At 42.9% G+C, this 23,152-nt stretch overlaps 1 protein-coding gene across 1 annotated transcript in view; it reads right to left on the bottom strand.

Moving 5' to 3' along the window:
- The window catches only part of ADGRB1 (adhesion G protein-coupled receptor B1), a 474,869-nt gene that overhangs the window by 265,154 nt on the left and 186,563 nt on the right, over nt 1-23,152 (bottom strand). The window contains exons 13-15 of the mRNA XM_030190012.1: nt 12,076-12,144; nt 4,627-4,735; nt 977-1,120 (exon numbers count right to left, since the gene is read on the bottom strand). Coding sequence (XP_030045872.1) covers nt 977-1,120; nt 4,627-4,735; nt 12,076-12,144 — 322 coding nt within the window. The remainder of the gene's footprint in view (nt 1-976; nt 1,121-4,626; nt 4,736-12,075; nt 12,145-23,152) is intronic.

Below are 23,152 nucleotides of genomic sequence, written 5' to 3'. Positions count from 1 at the left end.
GAATTTTTGTATCATACTGTCTCCAAGGGTAAAGTGGATGTAAATGAAAAGAGAGGTTGAATGAGAAAAGAGTGTGGATTATGTGTATGAGAGTAGTGTATGGATGGAATGCATGAGAACCAAAAGAATTAAATTTGAAGAGGATTTTATATATTTATAGTTTGATAAAAATAAAGAATTTAAACTCATTAATATGTAGTTACTTTAATTTTAGTGTTATTCAAATAGTGTAACTAGAGTGGAATTGAGGGATCTCATTATAAGGACCAATGAATATGCATGAGATAAATCTACAGCCTTTATTGTTTGCAAATCTATCTCATGCATATTTATCATGGGTATCCTGAAAATCTGACTGGTTGGGTGTGTTCTACGAACTGGTTTGAGAACCTCTGGTCTAATTAGAAAAAACGAGCACTAGTTCAGGTCGATGGATTGGTGCATTTCATAGGAAAAAATCCTAGTTCTGTCCCTGAGTTGGATTTTCTATGCCCTGGCTCATCTGAGGCACTGCTCACAGTATTTGGAGGCAGGTTGTAGTGATCATCAGTAAGAGTGATACCTAGTGGCTGGATTTAGATCCCCGTGCCACAGTGTTCCAGAAAGAGCCTTGAGGCATAACCACTGACCTCAAGACAATGCTGTACTGACCGGTCAAAGAGCAATGGAAGATTAGAATATCTCTCCAATTTCTCCTTGAAATCTACTGCCAGATGTCCTTATGCATGAAAACATGGATCAAGGCAATTGTTTGTGAAATAAAAGATTGAAGACAGTACAGAGAAGATGAAACAGAAGAATATAGTCACCATCTCAGGACTATTAACAGAAATAAACGTTACCAGAAAAATATCTAATATAAAACAAAATACTTTGGGGTTACAGAAAAACTGATGAAGTAAGCTCGAAATCAAATTACAGGACCCGTCTACAAGAAACAATGTTTTCCAGTAGGATTCCGACCCATGTGACCTACCTGATACTCCACTTGAAAGGATGCTTTTGGAAATGGTGACCTTGTCCTCGGAGTTCCTGGCCCAGTCTACCATGCCCCTCCAGCCCTTCATGGGGAAGCTGATGTCAGTCGCGCCATTGGCAGGGCGTTTGTGAATGCTAAGAACTTCAAACAAAAACTTTTTGTCATTATGGTTTATTGCAATCAAAACCTAAACTGGCCACTAGGGCTTCAAATGCTAAGAATCCAGGTACACTCTAATGTGCTATTGGCTTTTTTTGCTAACAGAAGCCATTACAGTTACCCCACCAAGTCAATTCACTGGTAAATTGGACAGATTTTTATGTGTGCTTGATATTTGAATATCCATCAAGAATTAGAGATATCTAGTCAGTTAAAACCAACAAAATCACCATATTGAAGAGATGAAAAGTGTCTGTGAGGTATGGTGCTATGGTTATCCAGTCACGTTAGGAAAGTGCTAATCCAGCCATTTTGAGCCAATCACCATCAAAGGCATGAACAGGGAAATCATTTTTGCTTCATTTTCACATTTTCCATATTTTTCTTGATTTTCGGGCATTTTTTTTCTGTTTGTTTCAGACATTTATTTTAATAAAAACTTTTTAACATTCATTAGAACTAGGGCTGCACTGAATATTAATATTCAATTCAATTTGGCCCTGAATACGTTATTCATATTTAGCCGAACAGTGATTTAAATTCAAAAACGAATAATCTGGGGCTCTACTGTGCTAAATCCTACTGAAATAAACACGTTATCATGTTGCTTCTTTTATTATTTGTTATGTTAACACTCAATGCCAATTATTTGTATTTGGCCAAATAATATTTTTCATTATTCATACTTGGCCGAATAGTAAAATATGCTATTTGGCACAGCTGTAATTGGGGCTTTTTAAAAGACGCAAATCAACTGAACACAAATTAGCTTGTAGGTTAATGAAGGTAAATTAATTTAGCACCTCAAAATTTTTCAAAGCTGAAATACACTTTCCTAATCACCATCTTTGAGGTAGGGAAGAAAATTTCTAAATTGCTGCAGAACTGGCTACTGATGAGGACGGATATCAAAAGGGAGGAATTGGTTGTAGAGAAAAGTTCCATGAGTATAAAATGTTGCAACTCTGGATTTCTATGACACTTCCTAGCCAATGAGCTACTATGTAAGCCACATTGAGCCTGCAAATAGTTGGGAAAATGTGGGATAGAAATGCAACAAATAAATAAATAAAAAATATATAGGGACGTGCTAAGGGCACAAGGAACCCTAAACTACCCTATTGAGTTCCCGTGGGTAATTGGTCAAACTGTGCATCTCTTCTTGCAAGGCAAACTGGCCATCAAACTACTTACTGGTAGACCAGGGTATCTAAAAGCTGAAGGACTAAGAGCAACATGTTCATCTACAGAGCTCCTGAAGAGCATAACTCCTCCCAGTGGGACCCTATCCAAGATAAGTTGCCATGAGTATAAAGTCGCAAACCGAGAAGCAACAAACATCTGACCTGTGAGTGGATATTACTTGGAACAGCATCACTATCCTCCGTAGAAGGAGTAATCAAATCTGAAGGACTTGGACTATCTGTTTGTGGTAGGAGTTTTGGAGTCTTAGAAATGTGAGCATAATTGGTGTTAATGATGGTTGCCTCCTGTTTGTATAATTCCTCTCCCACAGTATAAATTGACTTAATTAAATGTTGGTTCAGAACATAGCCTTAGATTCATGTGGTTGATTCTTGGTGAGTGGCCCAACCATGCCCCTCCCAGGTTCAAGCCTCCCTTTCAGTTGCTCATTATACATTTTGCATTCTCAATTTGTAGAGTACCAACTAAGGGCAGCTATGTGCCCATTAACAACAGTTATAGCCAATTATTGGTTGTTAATGCTAATGAACAGCTAATTTAACAAATAAGTTATGTCCACAAGTGGCAGTAGTCTATAACTTGCCACTCCGACTTAGCACACTAAGGTGATCATTTTCAAAGCAGATGGATGTCTCAAAATGGCCAAAAACCATGTATCTATCAAAAACCATCCAAATCACGACTTTCGAAAGGCAGAAATTGGACGTTTAACACTGCAGTGTGTTCAAACAGCAAGGGGGCATGTTTGAGGCATGTTTTAGGTGGGACTAGGGCGGGCCCAAAATTAGGATGTCTTTCTGCTATAATGAAAAGGGAAGAAACGTCCAAGGCAACAAAAAAAAGAAGGAAGTTTTTATTTCGACCTGTTTCAGTCACTCCAGGGTACAAAAGATACCCTGATTGAGCAGCTGACTACTGGAGGGTTGAAGGCATGACCCCCTCCTTAATCTTCAAATGGTTACTGACCCCCACTCCCACCCCCATAGGAACTGAAGGCGACAGTGAATACCAGGCTCTATGACAGCTTCTGGGAATATGACCATTTCTAATAGAGCAGCAAGGAAGTGTAAAGAGTAACCTAGTGGTCAGCGCAGTGGACTTGGAGCAACAGAACCCGGGTGTAACTCCCACTTTAACTCTTTTATTTCTGTACAAATATGTGAGCCCTCCTGGAACAAAGAAAAACTACTTTAGCTGAATTTATAAGACACCTGCAAGAGTGATGGCTATTGTAGTGGTGTATCTTTAGGTACAGTAGATTTTTATCTGTTCCTAGAGGGCTCACAATACAGTAACATATAAAGGAGTTAAGGTGGGATTTGAACCTGGGTCCCATTGTTTAAAGTCCACTGCACTGACCACTAGGCTGCCCCTGTGCTCTGCATTGACCTCTGTGTGGCCATTTTTGTAAAATCGATGTCAGACAGACTTTTTTGTGCTTGCTTTTTTAGCATTCATATTTTGGATGTTTCATTTTGGAAAATGGCTGTTCCTTTTGGACCTTTTCAATGCACAAACGTCCTTCTCACGTATTTTCGAACAGGAAATCCTTTTTTCCTGTTCGAAAATGGTTGTGAGACGGACTTTTTTTTGTGATGGTATGAGCAGGATGTCCCAATTCTGACTTGGATGTTCCTTCGAAAATGGCCTTCCATGTGTTAAATTGTTCATGCAAGTTTATAAAATTAGTGAGTTAGTGTGTATTAAAAGCTACAGCTCATGTTAAAACATTTTCATTAAAACAATGTGTGAAATGAACATTAAAAAGTACTAAAAATCAGGAAAAAGTCGAGTGAACTGCATGTTTTTGGCCCATGCATGCACATCCCTACCATCCTTTACTTCTAGCTCTCTGATGACTGGGATAAATATGGTATTTTACTGAAGGATGGGGAGTATGAGTGTGCTTTCAAGAGGGTTTGTGCAATATCGCAGGCTTAAAATCTCCCATTAAAATAAGGTTCCACTTGGCAGCTCCATTATTGGAGTTTGAAGGTAATAAAATCGTGATTCATACACGCATCTTCAGATTCTAAAGCTTTCCGCCCTGTTATGACCCTATAGAAGCTCTTCTCCAAAGGCAGAATCAGAAGAGAGAGTGTATGATCCCCACAGTGCCATGCACAAAGGACTGACTGGGTCCTGGGATTTCTGATCTGCTGCTTGACCCCCCCTCATAGGAGAGGAGCTCACACAATTAGGGTATCTACCTCGCTCCCAACCCACATCTTTCATAAATCTTTCATTGCATTTGTAGCTTACAACCAGCACTGGCAACTTACCCACGTTGTCTGTCACTTGGTAGGAGTCCCGGAAATCTTTCATACGAAATCCAATGACATCGATGAAATCCTCCACCAGCTTGAACAGTTCCTTAGCATTTGGCCCCATCTGTGAAGCAAATAAAAATAGTTCAAATGTGTATCAGATTTGTTAATAATGCAATTATCTCTCTCTCTTTCTGCTGTTCTCTTTCTTCGTGTTCTTGGAGGTTTGTAAGAGACTGATGGGCCAATGATCAGAAGGAAACGCAGGCGCTAGAGGCTATTAGTGCCATATTAGCGCCTGCATTTGCTACCGCCCCATGATCAGAGCCCCCGAGCGCGTGGCCACAAGAGACTTCTTACCAATGCTGGGGAGGTTAGGGGGGTTTGGAGACCCACTGAATTTCCAGCCCCCCATGAACCTGTGTCAGGAGGGTTGGGGGGACCAGATATCCGCTGGAAATCCAGCCCCCTGTCGCTGGGGGGGGGGGGGGGGGGTCGTCGGTCACCCGCTGGGCCACCAAGGACTTCTTAGGAATGCTGGAGGAGGGTTGGGGGGGGCTGGAGACCCACCAGATCTGCAGCCCTCCCTGAACCTGTGTCGTGGAGGGGAGGTCGGGGGGAGCGGAGGTCTGCCAGACCTCCAGCCCCCGTTTCACCTTGCTCAGGGCTGGGGTAGTTGGGGTCTAGTGGTCCAGCCCCTGTGTTTGACAGTCCTGGGCATTTGACATGCAATTTACATGCAATTATCTCTGATCATAGGTGCGATAAAGCCCCACGCTTTTCCAGTGCTATTTTTAGACTGCTGTTTGGAACAGCGTGGGGCTTTTAATCATCTGCCTGAGAGAGAGAGAGAGAGAGAGAGAGAGAGAGATTTAATCTTTCAAGCCTCCACCGCTTACAGAACTGATTTCTCTAGCTCTTCATTTCCATCTCCAGTAGATTGAAAGGAAAGCCTATGTAAATATTCATAGCACAGTGGAGTACAAGAATAGATGTCAATAGAAGGAAGTAACCTTATTGAAGGGCCTGAGGCAGTGTGGCTTGTGACTGGCTGCAGGACCTCATAGAAATGTGCCACACACCCACACAAGTTGCAGGTAAAAGTAAAAAGTACTTTATGTTCACCAAAAAGACTGCAGTCAACACTGTTACATCAAAAGCTTATTATTTTAAGCAGAGTCTCTCTCTCTCTTTCTCTCAGACAATATAGTCCTAGTCAATTCTATTCATAGGGGCTGGCTCCTAGCCAGGCCCAAACACTGTAGCAACAAATGCCTTCTCAGGTCACTTCTCTGCACACCCCAATCTTAAACATTTTAGGAATACACTGCAAGATTCTCTCCTACTTTGGTAGTCTTCTGTCCATGTATCATTTACTCCTGGAGGCTGACTTGCCTGCTTACAGTTTCCCACCCAGGGAAACACTTAACTCTGGCTACTTCTGTTCCCTGGCACTTCCCTCAGGTACTGAAGCCTCAGTTTCCACTCCTTTACAGATCTCTTGACTCGGGGCCTTTTCCTAACCTCTTGACTTGAGACCTCTATGATCTGTTCTATCTCAGAGTATCTAACCACCTGCCTGATTCATCCACTCCACTCTGACTCAACAGGTGTAACTCCACCTACCTTTAGGTGGCTAACTCTCAGTCTCAGTGAGGGTGTGATCCTATGGGAAACCGGCCACATACCACTCCCTCCCTCACAGGGCCCTCTTGAATTTACTGAGAATGTTGGGTGGATGGTGAAAGTATAAATAAGGTCCCTGAAGCAGAATACAAAACGGGGTACCTCGTCAGACCATGGCCAGTGCGCCAGCCCATTATTGGCAGATAAGTGTTATTTCATGAACAAATTGATTGAAAGTATATAATTTGAACACAAATATTATGTTGAGGTACTTTGTTGTTATTTTAGACACATCACATGCTATAATTGCAAAAAAATAAAAAAAAGAGTGATTAAAGACGTGCAAATACAAATGAAAGAAGTTAAACTCATTGGGGCTCAGCATTTGTCAGTCATCACACTGTGAGGAATGATGGAGAGCATGTTTCACTAGTGAAATGACAACACTGACAGTCTCCTTATTTCTAAACATTTAAACCAGATGGTGTGGTTTAATATTAAGATAGGAGTAGAGAGGGTCCATTCAAAAGTGAAGGCTCTAGACTTCACAAAAACTAACTCTATTCAGATGGGGGATTACCTCAAGTAATTGCTGTCTGGATGGGGACATCTGGAAGAAGTTGGAAATCAGTGGGCAAAACTGAAAGGAGCTCTTGTAAGAGCAACAAACCTTTTTGTAAGGAAAGTAAATAAAAGTAAGAGGAATAAGAGGCTACTTTGGCTTTCAAAAGTAGTAGCTGAAAAGGTAAGGGAAATAGGTTAACCTTTACAAATTACAAGAGATCACAGAAAGAGAAAGCCAGGCGACAAAATCTGGGAAAGTTAAAAGAAGCTGGTAGAGTAATCAGGAAAGCAAAGATGCAAATGGAAGAAAACAAATAGCCAATACAGTTAAATGGGGGGGGGGGGGGGGGGGAGACAAGACATTTTTTAATCTATGTTAGTGATAGGAGGAAGTGCAAAAGTGGCATTCTAAGACTCCAAGGTGAAGGGGAGGAATATGTAGAAACTGACAAAGATAAGGCGGAATTGCTTAACAAATATTTCTGTTCTGTATTCACAGCTGAAGGGTTGGGAGCAGGACCACAGTAGACACACACAAATAGGAATGGAGGGTGGTAGTCCCTGAAAGATTTTCAGAGGACTGTGTTCGTGAGGAGCTGGCTAAACTAAAGATGGACAAAGCAATGGGGCTGGATGACATACGGCCGAGAGTACTGAAGGAACTTAAGGAAGTTCTAGCGGCTCCATTGGGTGCCCTATTCAATGCTTTTCTAGAGTTGGGAGTGGTATCAGAGGACTGGAGAAGGGTGGACATGGTCCCTTTCCACAAAAGCGGAAGTAAGGAAGAGGTTGGGAACTACAGGCCAGTAAGTCTGATTTCTGTGGTAAGTAAATTAATAGAAACACTTTTAAAACAGAGAATAGCAAAGTTTTTGGAATACAATGGATTACAGCACCCAAGGCAACATCTGTTCACTAGAAGCAGGTCATGTCAGACAAATCTGATTAATTTCTTCATTGACTGGGTAACCAGAGAGTTGGATCAAGGGATAGCGCTAGATGTATTTAGATTTTAGCAAAGCCTTTGACATGGCTCTGCATAGATAACTAATAAACTGAGTGCCGTCAGTTTGGGCCCTAAAATGTTTGACTGGGTTAGGAACTGGTTGAGTGGAAGGCAACAGAGGGTAGTAGTAAATGGAGCTCATTCTGAGGAAAAGGATGTTACCAATAGTGTGCCATAAGATTCAATTCTTGGGCCAGTTCTTTTAAACATTTTTGTAAGGGATATTGCTGAAGGGCTGTCTGGTAAGTTTTACCTCTTTGTGGACAATACCAAAATCTGCAATAGGGTAGACACCCCTGATGGTGTAGATAAAATGAGGGAGGACATAGTGAAGCTAGAGGGATGGTCTGAAATTTGGCAGCTTAGATTTAATGCTAAAAAATGCAGGGTCATGCATTTGTAATGTAGAAATCCGAGGGAACGGTACAGTTTAGGAGGTGAAGAACTTTTGTGCATAAAAGAGGAACAGGACTTGGGTGATGTTGTATGTCATGATCTTACGATGGGCAAACAGATAGAAAAGGTGACGGTGAAAGCTAGAAGGATACTTGAGTGCTTAGGGAGAGGAAAGGCCATTAGGCAAAAGGAGGTGATGATGACCTATACAAGACTCTGGTGAGACCTCATTCAGCATATTGTATACAATTCTGGAGACCTCACCTTCAAAAAGATATAAACGGAATGGTCTAGAGGGCAGCTACTAAAATGGTCAGTGGTCTTCATGCAGACTTGGATTTCAAGAAAATATTGAGTGTATTAAATAAACAGGTGAAACTATGTGCAAGTATTTTCAGTGAGATAATTTGATATAGAGACAGACTTAAAGACCTCAATATATATATTTTGGAAGAAAGGCAGGAAAAGGGAGATATGATAGACATTTAAATACTTATGCAGAATAAATGCACAGGCGGTTAGTCTCTTTCAATTGAAAGGAAGCTCTGGAAGAAGTGGGCATAGGGTGAAGATGAAAGGGGACAGACTGAGAAGTAAACCTGAAAAAATACTTGTTCACAGAAAGGGTGATGAATTTGTGGAACGGCTTTCCGATGGAAGTGGTGGAGATGAAAACAGTATCTGAATTCAAGAGAGCTTGGGACAAGTACATTAGGATCTCTAAGGGAGTGACAGGGAGAGTAGATGGCATGGGTGGGCAGACTGGATAGTTCATATGGTCTTTATATTCCTATGTTTTTCTCTGTTTCTAAACATATTAAATAAATAAAATATACAAAAACTCAGATACACATATATAAAAACATTTTTGGAGTGCAACAGACTACGGTATAAAGAGAGTTTTTCTTGATTAGCTCTTCAACTGCTGCAGCCATAGATAGATTACTCCCACTTTTCAATGCCAGGGATATGGAAACCTGCAATGACTCATCAGTCTTCAACACCACACTTTGCCAGCATTTGTTTTTTGCCATCAAGGGAGTGGGAAACTTCTGCCAGATGTAGGTCACCACTAATTTTCTACACCTGCCATTTTGGAGGAATAGCCTAGTGGTTAGGGAAATGGGACTTGATATACCGCCTTTCTGTGGTATTTTACAACTACATTCAAAGCGGTTTACATATATACAAGTACTTATTTTGTACCTGGGGCAATGGAGGGTTAAGTGACTTGCCCACAGTCACAAGGAGATGCAGTGGAAATCAAACCCAGTTCCCCAGGATTAAAGTCCGCTGCACTAACCACTAGGCTACTCCTCCACTCTGCATAGTGCAGTAGACTTTGATCCCAGGGAACTGGGTTTGATTCCCACTACAGTTCCTTATGTCTCTGGGCAAACCACTTAACTTTCCACTACCCCAGCTACAAAATAAGTACCAATACATAAAACACTTTGAATGTAGTTGCTAAAACCACAGAAAGGTGGTATATCAAGCTCCACTCCCTAAATGTTTGAGCATGTACTTCTGCAATTAACCCCCCCCCCCCCCCACACACATACACACAAACACAAACACATTCCATGCTCGCAGAGAGCGAGAGAGGATTAATCCTCACCAGTAGGCACTATTGATGATGTGAAATATTTTGTACAAAGACATTGTTTTGTGCTGTTTTGGGATTAAGTTCTTTGGAATTTTTAAGTGATCTTTAGATTTTATTATTCATTTGGGATTATAATTACATTCTCTATGTCTGTTTTAAATTATTGTTTTTTCAAAAATGTTCTCATTGTTTTTGTGCACTTCTGGAATTTTCTATATATCCTCCTTTTGGTTTCAAAAAGGTGTCTTCTGAATATGAGAAAATACATTAACAGCTCCAGTGGAAGGTAATTTTCTGGCAGACCGATTACCTTGTGCAGGCAATACACACAAAAGGTATACCAAATAATCATGGGCATTCTTAAGGGATTGGCAGGCATGGCTGAGGTGTAGGCTAGTGGTTATTGCAGTGTATTGTGAAACAAGGGACACAGGTTCAATTCCCACTTTAATTCTTTTTCTTTTTTTAAATTGTGAGCCCTGCAGGAACAGAAAAATACATATTGTACCTAAATATATAAGACACCTGCAACCCTGAAGGATATTAAAGGTGCAGTAGGTATATTTGTTTTGGTCCAGGTGAGCTCACAATTACAAAAAAATAAAAAGTTAAAGTGGGATTTGAACCTGGGTCTTTTGGTTTACAATTCATTAATCCAACCACTAGGCTGACACTGCTCTGCACAAAGGTCAGTGTGGGCATTTTCTAACAGGGGCGTTCAGCGGGAGAGGGATCCAGAGCCCGAGGTGAGGGGACACATTATGCCCCCCCCCCCCGGCGCCGCCGATCCCCCACCACTTTTGACCCGCGTCCCTTTCAACCCTCCTCCCGCTGCCGCCAGGTACCTTTGCTGGTAGGGGTCCCCAACACCCGCCAGCCAAAGTCCCCTTCAGCACCAATCTCTGAGTCTGGCGCGTTCGCTGATCTGGATTCTGTTTCTGTGAGTCCTGACATCCTCTACGTTCCTAAGTACAGGACATCAGGACTCACAGAAACAGAATCCAGATCAGCAATGCTGGAGATCGGCGCTGAAGAGGACTTTGGCTGGCGGGAGTTGGGGACCCCCGCCAGCAAAGGTACCCGACGGCGGCAGCGGGGGAGGGTTGGCGGCAGTGGCAGGAAGGGGGGTCGAATGTGCCGGGGAAGGGTCGGTGGCGGGGGGGCTGAAAGCGGGCGAGCAGGGCTAAATCTGGGGGACCCATGCCCCCATGGCCCCACCTATCTATGCCCCTGTTTTCTAAGAATGCTGCTATACAGACATCCATAAGGCCATTTTATGCATGCAAATGGTTTTTAAAATTACTCCTTCACTATAATGTAGAGCAACTGCCTTGGGAATGTAGAGGCTTGTTTTCTATAGGACGCTTGATCCAGCCATGCATTGCACAGTAATGCATTGAAGCGGCATCCATTCGGATTCTCTGAGGTGCCATGTGGTGCCCTCCAGTGGTGCAACTACACAGGTTTCCACCCAGAAAATCATGTCACATGCAGTCTGTCATTCTACCTCAATTTTCCCAAGTACTTATATTTCAAATAGCTGGAGCCAGAAATTGCTAAGGAAGAGAGCATGACATTCAAATCTGATTAATTTATTAAGAAGTGCATGGGCAGAAGCAATTGCAGCAGGGATATAGTGCTATTCTTTACAGACATAAAAACATAAGGGTTACCCTACTGGGTCAGACCAATGATCCATCTAGCCCAGTACAGTGGCCACTCAGGTCACAAGTACCCTGGTAGCATCCCAAAATGTTGCAAGGTTCCATGCTACTTAAACTCGGAGACAAGCTGTGGCTTTCCTCAGATCTATTTTAATAGTGGTTTATGGACTTTTACTCCAGGAACTTGTCCAAAGCTTTTTAAGCCCAGCTATCATTATTATTATTATTAATAGATTCTTGATATGCCGTCTTTCTGTGGTACAATCAAAGCAGCTTACATATTGCATTCAGGTACTTTCTCTATTCCTAGTGGGCTCACAATCTAAGTTTTGTACCTGGGGCAATGGAGGTTTAGGTGACTTGTCCATGGTCACAAGGAGCTGCAGTGGGAGTTGAATCCAGTTCCCCAGGTTTTCAGCCCACTGCCCTAGTCATTAAGCCACTCCCGTATTAACTGCTTTTACCACTTGCTCTTGCAAAGAGTTCCAGAGCTTAACTATATGCTGAGTGAAAAATATTTTCTCCTATTTACTTTAAACGTGCCACTCCTACGTCCCCCAGCTATCTTGTGTTTCAAGTTTCTAGGTGTCTCCAGTTCTTACCATTTGAGCTTCCTCCCATTTGTCTCTGTTTTCTTCTGACAGCAGGTTGCTGATGATCTGAACAAAATTCTGGCAAGGGAAGAAGCAAAGAAATTCCAGATTAGAAACTGAGCAGCTATCATTCTTCCTCTTGCCTGATTCCAGGGCCATGCTTTATGATAGCTGAAGCATGGCCCTGGAAGCAGGCAAGAGGAAGAATCCATGCCAGGGTAGGAAGCACTATAAAATGTTACTCCTTGCCTTCAGGACTAGGGGTTACCATAGCTCTCCTCAGGCAGCAATTGCTCAGTAGGGATGGGCTGTGGTTTGCAACAACATGAGAAATGTCAACAACTTATCAAAGTCATTGCATATTGTTAATGAACAAAAATGAGTAAAAATAAAAGGTCTTTTTTTTTTGTTTGCCAGTAATACAGTGCAGTCTTTCAACAGATCGTGCATTATCCGCTGGATTCTATATATGGTGACTACAGTTGCGCGTGCAACTTAATTGGTTAACAAGCCAATTGGCGCCGATAATTGGTCACTAACTAGCAATTATCAGCACTGATTAGAACTTACACGCACAACATTCTAAGCATATTCTGTAAAGTGGTGTGTGTAAATTCTTGTGTGGATCTCAAAAGGGGGTGTGGCCATGGGAGGGGCATAGGCGGGTCTTGGGCATTCCTAAAAATGACACTAGTATTCTATAATGGCATCTTGGTGTATAAATGCTTTTATAGAATTGGTGCTCAGTGCGTGGCATCACTGTGCCTAATTGGAGGTGCCAGTTTACAGAATTTCCCTCATAGAATCAGATTTTATATATGACACAAAAAAACAGGTGCTAAATAAACATATTTAGCACTATTCTATAAACCTCACCAATGCTCGATCCATGCTTAAATTAGGTAGAGACATTTACACCAGGTTTTAGTTAGCATAAATGATTGTGCTTAACTTTTAGTCATGGGAACAAGTGTTACATGTATTCTATAAACCGCGCCTAACTTTAGGCGAGGTTTATAGAATAGTGCTAAGCATTGAGGTTTTTTTCAGTGCTGATTTTTTGGCGCCACTGAGTGCCAATTTTATAAAAGCATCTGTGTGCCAAGATGCCATTATAGACTACTAGCATAGGCCCAAATTGATGTGCCTACATTTAGGCTTGATCAATGGTAGGTGTACATGGGTGTGCCTTAGTGCACCATACAATGGGGCCCTTTTAGAAAGAGGCACTAGGGCTACTGCACTTGTAGTGTGTCAGATTGACGCTACTGCCCGGTTAGCACGCCCACCCAGCAGTAATGTTGAAATTGGCGCGTGCTGTTTCTCACAGTAGAAAATATTTTTCTATTTTCTACCGCGGGGGGTGTTTCCAGCGGTAATCAGCAGCATAGCCACATTGATGCGTGCTGCATGAGTACCTTCATGTGTAGCATATGGGTCAATGGGCGGCAGTAAGGACTCAGGCAGTAAATAGCTGTGCACTACCTTTAATTCTAGCACACGGCCATTTACTGCCCCCATTCAAAAAAGCCTTTTTTGCTAGCTGTGGTGATAAATGGCCCAGCGTGTGCCAAAAACATGCACCTACACTATAGCAGGCCACTTTTTTACCACAGCTTAGTAAAGGGACCCCAATGCACATAACTTATAGTATTCTAAAAATTATGTATATACATTTATTTATTTATTTATTTGACTTTATTTACCATCTTTTTGAAGGAATTCACTCAAGGCAGTGTACAGTAAGAATAGATCAAACATGAGCAGAAGGCAATTAGAACAGTAAAAATATTCAAACAACAATGCAAAGTATGGCATGGTATACTACTTGCAATGACAACACAATATGTACTAGAACATTATAATTGGTAGTGAAGGGTAAGGCAAAGTTGTAACATATGGATGAGTAAGAAAGTAGGAAGAATTAAAAAGTAAGGTGACTGATTTGAAAAAAGTTGCACATGAGGTCAGAGAGATGGTTAAATATTATCTCAGCTAGGGTAGGAGTAGATAAACATGTCCCGCTGCAGTATGTGCAGCCCGAGTCAATCCTTGTGTGTGTGAGTGAGACTAACAAGTTAGTTACTTCTTCCATTAAAGGTCTGGTTGAAGATCCAAGCTTTCACCTGCTTCCTGAAGTAGAGGTAGTCTTGTGTTAAGCGGAGCCTTTCAGGCAATGCATTCCAGAGTGTGGGGGCTACTCCGGAGAAGGCTCACTTGCGGGTATCACATCGTGTAATGTCTTTTGGAGAGGGTGTAGTTAGTGAAAGTCCTTGGGAGGACCTTAGTGTCCTTGGTGGTGTGTGGCGGATCATCCTATTCTTCAGATACTTTGGGCCATTTCCTTTCAGGGCCTTGAAGATCAGACATAGAGTTTTAAATTTAGCCCTGTATTGTACTGGTAGCCAATGAAGTTTTTGCAAAAATGGTGTGATGTGGTCATGTCACTTGCAACCTTCTATGAGTCTTGCTGCTGCATTCTGAATCAACTGGAGCTGGTGCAGGCCCTTTGTAGTCAGACCATTGTATAGTGCATTGCAGTAATCCTGTCTTGATGTTACCATGGTATGCACAACTGGGATAAGATTTAACTTCTCGATGTAAGGAGAGAGGCAACGTAGCTGTCACAAATAGTAGAAGCAGCTCTTGAAGGTTGCTTAGATTTGAGGAATTAGAGTAAGTGTTGAATCTAACTGTATTCCAATGTTCCTGACTTGTGATTTGAGGGGGAGTTCATACTTCCCAAAAGGGATTTTGATGTCAGGTATGTATCCACTTGTGTTAGGGACCCAGAGAAGCTCGGTTTTACATTGGAGATACACCCATGTCCTTCCCATGCTCTGCCAGCATATATGCCCCTTCCTTGCAGTTATGTGCTAAGGCACTTACACACTACCTAACAATATAGCATAGTGCAATTATGTGCACAAATGCCAATTATCTTGGTGCGTAGAACTGCCCTGTACATGCAAAGAGGGTACACTCTTTCAAAAGAGTGCATGCTCTTTTCCCGATAGTGCACCCATTTGAACTATTGTGCTTGTGCAAACCATTGTGCATGTGCAAATAGTAGAGAAAGAGTGTGCTTTTTTGCAAATAGCATGCAATCTTTCAAAAGAGTGTGTATTCAATGACTATGTTCCTGTGTTGACAAAATGGGCAAACAAAAATTAATAAAATGAACATTTACGGAAATGACTTAGGAAACAACATAAAATGAATGGTTCCCATTCCTATTGCTCAATACTCTGATGGTACACTTCCATAATCTGCTCTCCTCCTCGCATCTCTTTCCTTTCCTTTCCTCTCTTTTTGCCATTTGTTTCTCTGTATCTTTACCTTTCTTCCACTGAACAGTCATAGGCACATTTGTTTACATACAGGGTGTCAAAAATGCCTTTGCTCACCACATGGGGTGAGTAGATTCTCTTGACGAGTGAACATGGGAGCATGATATGACAGAGTCATATTTGGCCCTGATTGGAACCTGGGTGCAAGAGCCAAGACAGCTGAAGTGTCTTCAGTCCTGCTTAAGGTTCAAAGGAGGCACTATTAACCCATGGACATCCAGTGGGGGGCCAGGAGGGGGCATCAGGACCTGAAGAGTGAGAGGGCTTGGGGGAAGAAGAAGAAGGAGGATGAGAAGAGATCTTTAACTAAGCGGAAGAGGAAGAAGAGGAGGGTGTGTGTGGGGCAAGAGAGGATGAAGGTGGTGGTAGCAGGGGGAAAGGAGAGTAAGAGGGAGGGGACAGAATGAGGGATCAAGTTGTAGGTGAGTCCTTGATGAAGATTGCTTCTGGGTTTGATGGACTGAAGGAAGAGAATGAGAGAAGGAATATAATGAAAGGGCTACATTTGGGTGGAATAGAGAGGGTGTATTCAAGTAGAGAGATATAAGAGGGGCATAATCGAACGGCGCCGGCCATCTATATGGCCGGCCATCTTCGGGGCCAGCTCCGCAAAGGGGCGGTGCCAACCGTATTATCGACCAGTTCATGCTTGGCAAGGTTGAAAGTCAATGCAAAAGAGGAACACCAGCAATGCAAAGGATCAGCACAACAGCAAATGCGGATGCCACGTTATCAACGATTAGCCACCTGACTGAAGACCAAAAACAATTCAAGGCAACTATCCACAGGAACACCATGAATCAACACTGACCTGATGGCACTTAACAACAATATGATGATATAGCTGGAGATATCACATTAAACAGAGTGAAAATAAGGCATCCAACTGTAGAGGGAATGTCAAGGCATGTGTTCAGTGCCAAAATAATAATTAAGCAATTGAAAAAATATCAAACAAACTTAAGCTCCTCTCCAACATTCACATTCAAAAACATTGATGTGCTTTACAAGAAGGGACCACCAAGATAAGCCTCAATCCCAGGCCTCTTGTAAAGCTTTCAGCTCTCTTAAATGCACTGAAATACTGAGCGTACACAGAGAAGCAAATTCTCCTTTTGTTTTTTGAGACATCACCACACTGTCATCTGCAACTGTGCTGTACTTATGCACAAGACAGGACATGCAATGTTTATATACCAAAGAGGTCAGTTGAAAGCAGGAGGGATATGCACCGTCACAAAAAAAAAGTTTCTCAGATGTTTGCTCAATTTTTAGGCTTTTTGTTGTTGGTGATTTCACACATTGATTTTAATTTTTAAAAAGGTAGCGTGAAAATCAATTGTATGCATATTAATTAATAGATTAATATGAATTTTGAGTGCTCTACATTTAGCCTGAATGTATGCTGATGAACATAGATTCCGAACTCTTAATATAGTCGGTTCATGGTAGGCGCATATCCTTTACTTAGGAAACATGATTGACAGATATCTACACTATGCATCAATACAAAGCTGGATCATTATTGGAGGTACTTAATGCTTGTTTGATATATTTTATTTATTTATTTATTTATTTATTTCAACATGTAGCCTGTCCTCCCAAAATAACTATCATGGCAGGTTACAATACAAACATAAACATAGCCATTAGAACTTTAAAAACAAGACATAATAAACATAGAAAACAAGTTAAAACTAAACATTACAAAATCTAAACCCATACAATAATATAAAACAAGTATTAAGCATTTCTTAAAACCTAAAAATCAATATAAACAACTGTAAATCATAACAGCCTAATGGTTAAGGATTCCTTTTACTAAGGCATGCTAACAGATTTAGCATGCGCTAATAATTAGTGTGTGCTAAATGATAAGACACTGGTTATATTCTTAAGGGAATTTTATCAATTATCTGTTAGTGCACTTAGTAAACGGACCCCTGTCACAAAAAGCCTAGCCACCCACCTGGGCCTATCCTGCAGCCACTTAGAGGGTCTATCTCCAGCACAGCTCAGGTACGTCTGCACCTGCCACTTGTGATCTAAGCTAGCACCCTCCTCCCACCGACTGGGTCCCAACTACCTCTGGGTGAGTCTCCCGCTCTCAAATTATCCCCAGTGATTCCTAGGTTACTGGGGCCACACTCCCAGTGGTCCTAGAAAGCACTCACAGACCCAACACACAAACCTCCAGGATTCTTAGTCAGCCAAGACAAGCAGAAGCAATAACCTAAAAGTGTTTATTGTCATGAAAAATTAGAACAATGAACAGGTGCAATCAGCAAAACAATAACAGGTAACTTCAATATGGATCATTTATAACACTATATAAACATTTGTTTACTATCTAAAAAGTACCTGGGGAGCTCAGGACTTATAACTGCTCACAGGTTATCAAATATAACTGTTCACAGAGCCTCAGCAAAGAGATCCTTCTCTCTTTTCTACCTGGCTAAAACTTGAGAAAAAGTCAGTACATCCTAGCTGAATTGAGCTCCTGGCCAATCAGAGTCCAGAACAAGAAGTTTTAAAAATAGCTGGCCACATCACTGCAGGTTACCTCTTATCTGTGTTAACTAAAGAAGGCACAGTCAGTTCTCTGTAACAGCTTTAAACATAAACATGCACCACCTGCTGGCCAAACTAGAGAAATACATGTCAAGAAACATAAGTACATAAGTACATAAGTAGTGCCATACTGGGAAAGACCAAAGGTCCATCTAGCCCAGCATCCTGTCACCGACAGTGGCCAATCCAGGTCAAGGGCACCTGGCACGCTCCCCAAACGTAAAAACATTCCAGACAAGTTATACCTAAAAATGAGGAATTTTTCCAGTCCATTTAATAGCGGTCTATGGACTTGTCCTTTAGGAATCTATCTAACCCCTTTTTAAACTCCGTCAAGCTAACCGCCCGTACCACGTTCTCCGGCAATGAATTCCAGAGTCTAATTACACGTTGGGTGAAGAAAAATTTTCTCCGATTCGTTTTAAATTTACCACACTGTAGCTTCAACTCATGCCCTCTAGTCCTAGTATTTTTGGATAGCGTGAACAGTCGCTTCACATCCACCCGATCCATTCCACTCATTATTTTATACACTTCTATCATATCTCCCCTCAGCCGTCTCTTCTCCAAGCTGAAAAGCCCTAGCCTTCTCAGCCTCTCTTCATAGGAAAGTCGTCCCATCCCCACTATCATTTTCGTCGCCCTTCGCTGTACCTTTTCCAATTCTACTATATCTTTTTTGAGATACGGAGACCAGTACTGAACACAATACTCCAGGTGCGGTCGCACCATGGAGCGATACAACGGCATTATAACATCCGCACACCTGGACTCCATACCCTTCCTAATAACACCCAACATTCTATTCGCTTTCCTAGCCGCAGCAGCACACTGAGCAGAAGGTTTCAGCGTATCATCGACGACGACACCCAGATCCCTTTCTTGATCCGTAACTCCTAACGCGGAACCTTGCAAGACGTAGCTATAATTCGGGTTCCTCTTACCCACATGCATCACTTTGCACTTGTCAACATTGAACTTCATTTGCCACTTGCACGCCCATTCTCCCAGTCTCGCAAGGTCCTCCTGTAATCGTTCACATTCCTCCTGCGACTTGACGACCCTGAATAATTTTGTGTCATCGGCGAATTTAATTACCTCACTAGTTATTCCCATCTCTAGGTCATTTATAAATACATTAAAAAGCAACGGACCCAGCACAGACCCCTGCGGGACCCCACTAACTACCCTCCTCCACTGAGAATACTGGCCACGCAATCCTACTCTCTGCTTCCTATCTTTCAACCAGTTCTTAATCCATAATAATACCCTACCTCCGATTCCATGACTCTGCAATTTCTTCAGGAGTCTTTCGTGCGGCACTTTGTCAAACGCCTTCTGAAAATCCAGATATACAATATCAACCGGCTCCCCATTGTCCACATGTTTGCTTACCCCCTCAAAAAAATGCATTAGATTGGTGAGGCAAGACTTCCCTTCACTAAATCCGTGCTGACTTTGTCTCATCAGTCCATGTTTTTGTATATGCTCTGCAATTTTATTCTTAATAATAGCCTCCACCATCTTGCCCGGCACCGACGTCAGACTCACCGGTCTATAATTTCCCGGATCTCCTCTGGAACCTTTCTTAAAAATCGGAGTAACATTGGCTACCCTCCAGTCTTCCGGTATTACACTCGATTTTAGGGACAGATTGCATATTTCTAACAGTAGCTCCGCAAGTTCATTTTTTAGTTCTATTAATACTCTGGGATGAATACCATCAGGTCCCGGTGATTTACTACTCTTCAGCTTGCTGAACTGACCCATTACATCCTCCAAGGTTACAGAGAATTTGTTTAGTTTCTCCGACTCCCCCGCTTCAAATATTCTTTCCGGCACCGGTGTCCCCCCCAAATCCTCCTCGGTGAAGACCGAAGCAAAGAATTCATTTAATTTCTCCGCTACGGCTTTGTCCTCCTTGATCGCCCCTTTAACACCATTTTCGTCCAGCGGCCCAACCGACTCTTTGGCCGGTTTCCTGCTTTTAATGTATCTAAAAAAGTTTTTACTATGTATTTTTGCTTCCAACGCTAATTTCTTCTCAAAGTCCTTTTTTGCCCTCCTTATCTCCGCTTTGCATTTGGCTTGGCATTCCTTATGATCTATCCTGTTACTTTCAGTTGGTTCTCTTCTCCACTTTCTGAAGGATTGTTTTTTGGCTCTAATGATTTCCTTTATCTTACTGTTTAGCCACGCCGGCTGACGTTTAGTCTTTTTTCCCTTTTTTCTAATACGTGGAATATATTTGTCCTGAACCTCCAGGATGGTGTTTTTAAACAGCATCCACGCCTGATGCAAGTTTTTTACTCTGCGAGCTGCTCCTTTCAGTCTTTTTTTCACCATTTTTCTCATTTTGTCGTAATCACCTTTTCTATAGTTAAACGCTAGCGTACTTGATTTCCTAGTTTCACTTCCTTCAATGCCAATATCAAAACCGATCATATTATGATCACTGTTATCAAGCGGCCCTCGTATCGTTACCCCCTGCACTAGATCATGAGCACCACTAAGGACTAAGTCTAGTATTTTTCCTTCTCTTGTCGGCTCCTGAACTAGCTGTTCCATGAAGCTGTCCTTGATTTCATCAAGAAATCTTATGTCCCTTGCGTGTACAGATGTTACATTAACCCAGTCTATATGCGGGTAATTGAAATCCCCCATTATTATTGTGTTGCCCAGTTTGTTTGCGTCCCTGATTTCCTTTAACATTTCCGCATCCGTCTGTTCGTCCTGGCCAGGCGGACGGTAGTACACTCCTATCACTATCCTTTTCCCCTTTGCACATGGAATTTCAATCCACAGTGATTCCAAGGAGTGTTTTGCTTCCTGCAGAATTTTCAATCTATTTGATTCAAGGCTCTCGTTAATATACAATGCTACCCCTCCACCAATCCGATTCACCCTATCACTACGATATAATTTGTACCCCGGTATGACAGTGTCCCACTGGTTATCCTCCTTCCACCAGGTCTCAGAGATGCCTATTATATCTAATTTTTCATTTAGTGCAATATATTCTAACTCCCCCATCTTATTTCTTAGGCTCCTGGCATTCGCATATAGACATTTCAAACTATGTTTGTTGTTCCTAAGTACATCATGCTTAGTACTTGACAGTATTAATTGGCAATCTTTTGTCTGATTTTTATTGTTATTTAAAGATACCCGATCTACTACAATCTCTTTTGCAACCTCACTATCAGGATACTCTATCTTCCCTGTTATGGTGATATCTTTGAAAGATACCTTATCCCGAACCATGCTCTTTTGAGCGACTGTCGGCCTTCCCCCCATTTCTAGTTTAAAAGCTGCTCTATCTCCTTCTTAAACGCCGATGCCAGCAGCCTGGTCCCACTCTGGTTAAGATGGAGCCCATCCTTTCGGAATAGGCTCCCCCTTCCCCAGAATGTTGCCCAGTTCCTAACAAATCTAAAGCCCTCCTCCCTGCACCATCGTCTCATCCACGCATTGAGACTCTGGAGCTCTGCCTGTCTCTTGGGCCCTGCGCGTGGCACAGGTAGCATTTCAGAAAATGCTACCCTGGAGGATCTGGATTTCAGCTTTCTACCTAAGAGCCTAAATTTTGCTTCCAGAACCTCTCTCCCACATTTTCCTATGTCATTGGTACCCACATGTACCAAGACAGCGGACTCCTCCCCAGCACTATCTAGAATCCTATCTAGGTGACACGTGAGGTCCGCCACCTTCGCACCAGGCAGGCAAGTCACCAGGCGATCCTCACGTCCACCAGCCACCCAGCTATCTATATGCCTAATGATCGAATCACCAAGTACAACAGCTGTCCTAACCTTTCCCTCCCGGGCAACATTTGGAGATATATCCTCGGTGCGAAAGGATAATACATCCCCTGGTTGGCAGGTCCTGGCTACAGGAGTACTTCCTACTTCACCAGGGTGATGCTCTCCTTCTAGGAGACCTCCCTCCTCCAAGGTAGCACAGGGGCTACCTGACTGGAGGTGGGACTTCTCTACAACATCCCTGTAGGTCTCCTCTATGTACCTCTCTGTCTCCCTCAGCTCCATCAAGTCTGCTACTCTAGCCTCAAGGGAACGGACACGTTCTCTGAGAGCTAGGAGCTCTTTGCATCGGGCACACACATATGACACCTCATCAATTGGGAGATAATCATACATGTGACACTCAATGCAAAAGACTGGATAGCACCCCTCTCGCTGCTGGACTGCTGACTTCATCTTAGTGTTTTTTGAGTTTTTCCGTAATTTAAAACTTGCTAAAGTATTAAGGATATCAGCCTATCACTAACTTACAGTTCCTCCTTTAAACCCCAATCTTCAAGTTCCGAAAGCACAAGCAAAATTTGTTCACTTACCAGAGAAATATCCTCTTCTCCCAGCAGAGGCCCCGAGTGGATCGGAACGGACCTGGGAGTCACTCTGGCGAAGGCTCCGAGGATATGCAGATGAGCTGCAAGTCCTCCACGGCACCTGAGAAGGCAACCGGTGGGAGAGCTGGGCACCTCTCAACCAAGAAAAGGCTTACCAGGGGTTAGGCCGAAGCCAGCATTCCTCCCCCTGAGGGTCACCTGATCCTGGCTAAGAAGTACCTGGTAGCTCACTGTTTTGTCACAACCCCTAATTGACCTGTAAGGTGAAGAATTTTATTCCACAATAACATAATCAACTAGGAACATGAACACGCTCTTGCCCTTGACAACCGTAGTTTATTCCCAGACTAGCCGTTGAGCCCGTGAAAACGGGCTACTTTTGGAATGGGGGGGGGGGGGTTCCGAGCCTCCCCCCCCGAGGTCGGCGCCGCCCCGCCTCCCCCAGAGTTGCCGCCGCCCATCCACCCGGCCTGAGCAGCACTGTAAACTTACATCAGCACGCAGCAGCAGGCACATCAGCAAAGCTGCCGTCGGGGTGGGCTTCCTTCTCTGCCTGTGTCCCGCCCTCGTGTGATGTAACGTCGGCGAGGGCGGGACAAAGGCAGAGAAAGAAGCCTGACGGCAGCTTTGCTGATGTGCCTGCTGCTGCGTGGTGATGTAAGTTCACAGTGCTCGGGCCAGATGGAGGGGCGGCGGCGACTCCGGGGGAGGGGGGAGCGGTTCCGACGTCTGCAGCATGCCAGTAGAGACTTCCCTCTCTGTCCCACCCCCGTCATCACGTATTGACACGGGGGCG

Source organism: Microcaecilia unicolor, chromosome 1 (assembly GCF_901765095.1).
Source record: "Microcaecilia unicolor chromosome 1, aMicUni1.1, whole genome shotgun sequence".
Taxonomy (NCBI): domain Eukaryota; kingdom Metazoa; phylum Chordata; class Amphibia; order Gymnophiona; family Siphonopidae; genus Microcaecilia; species Microcaecilia unicolor.
The sequence above is the reverse complement of the archived record's forward strand: the minus strand, read 5'-3'. Positions and strand labels throughout refer to the sequence as shown.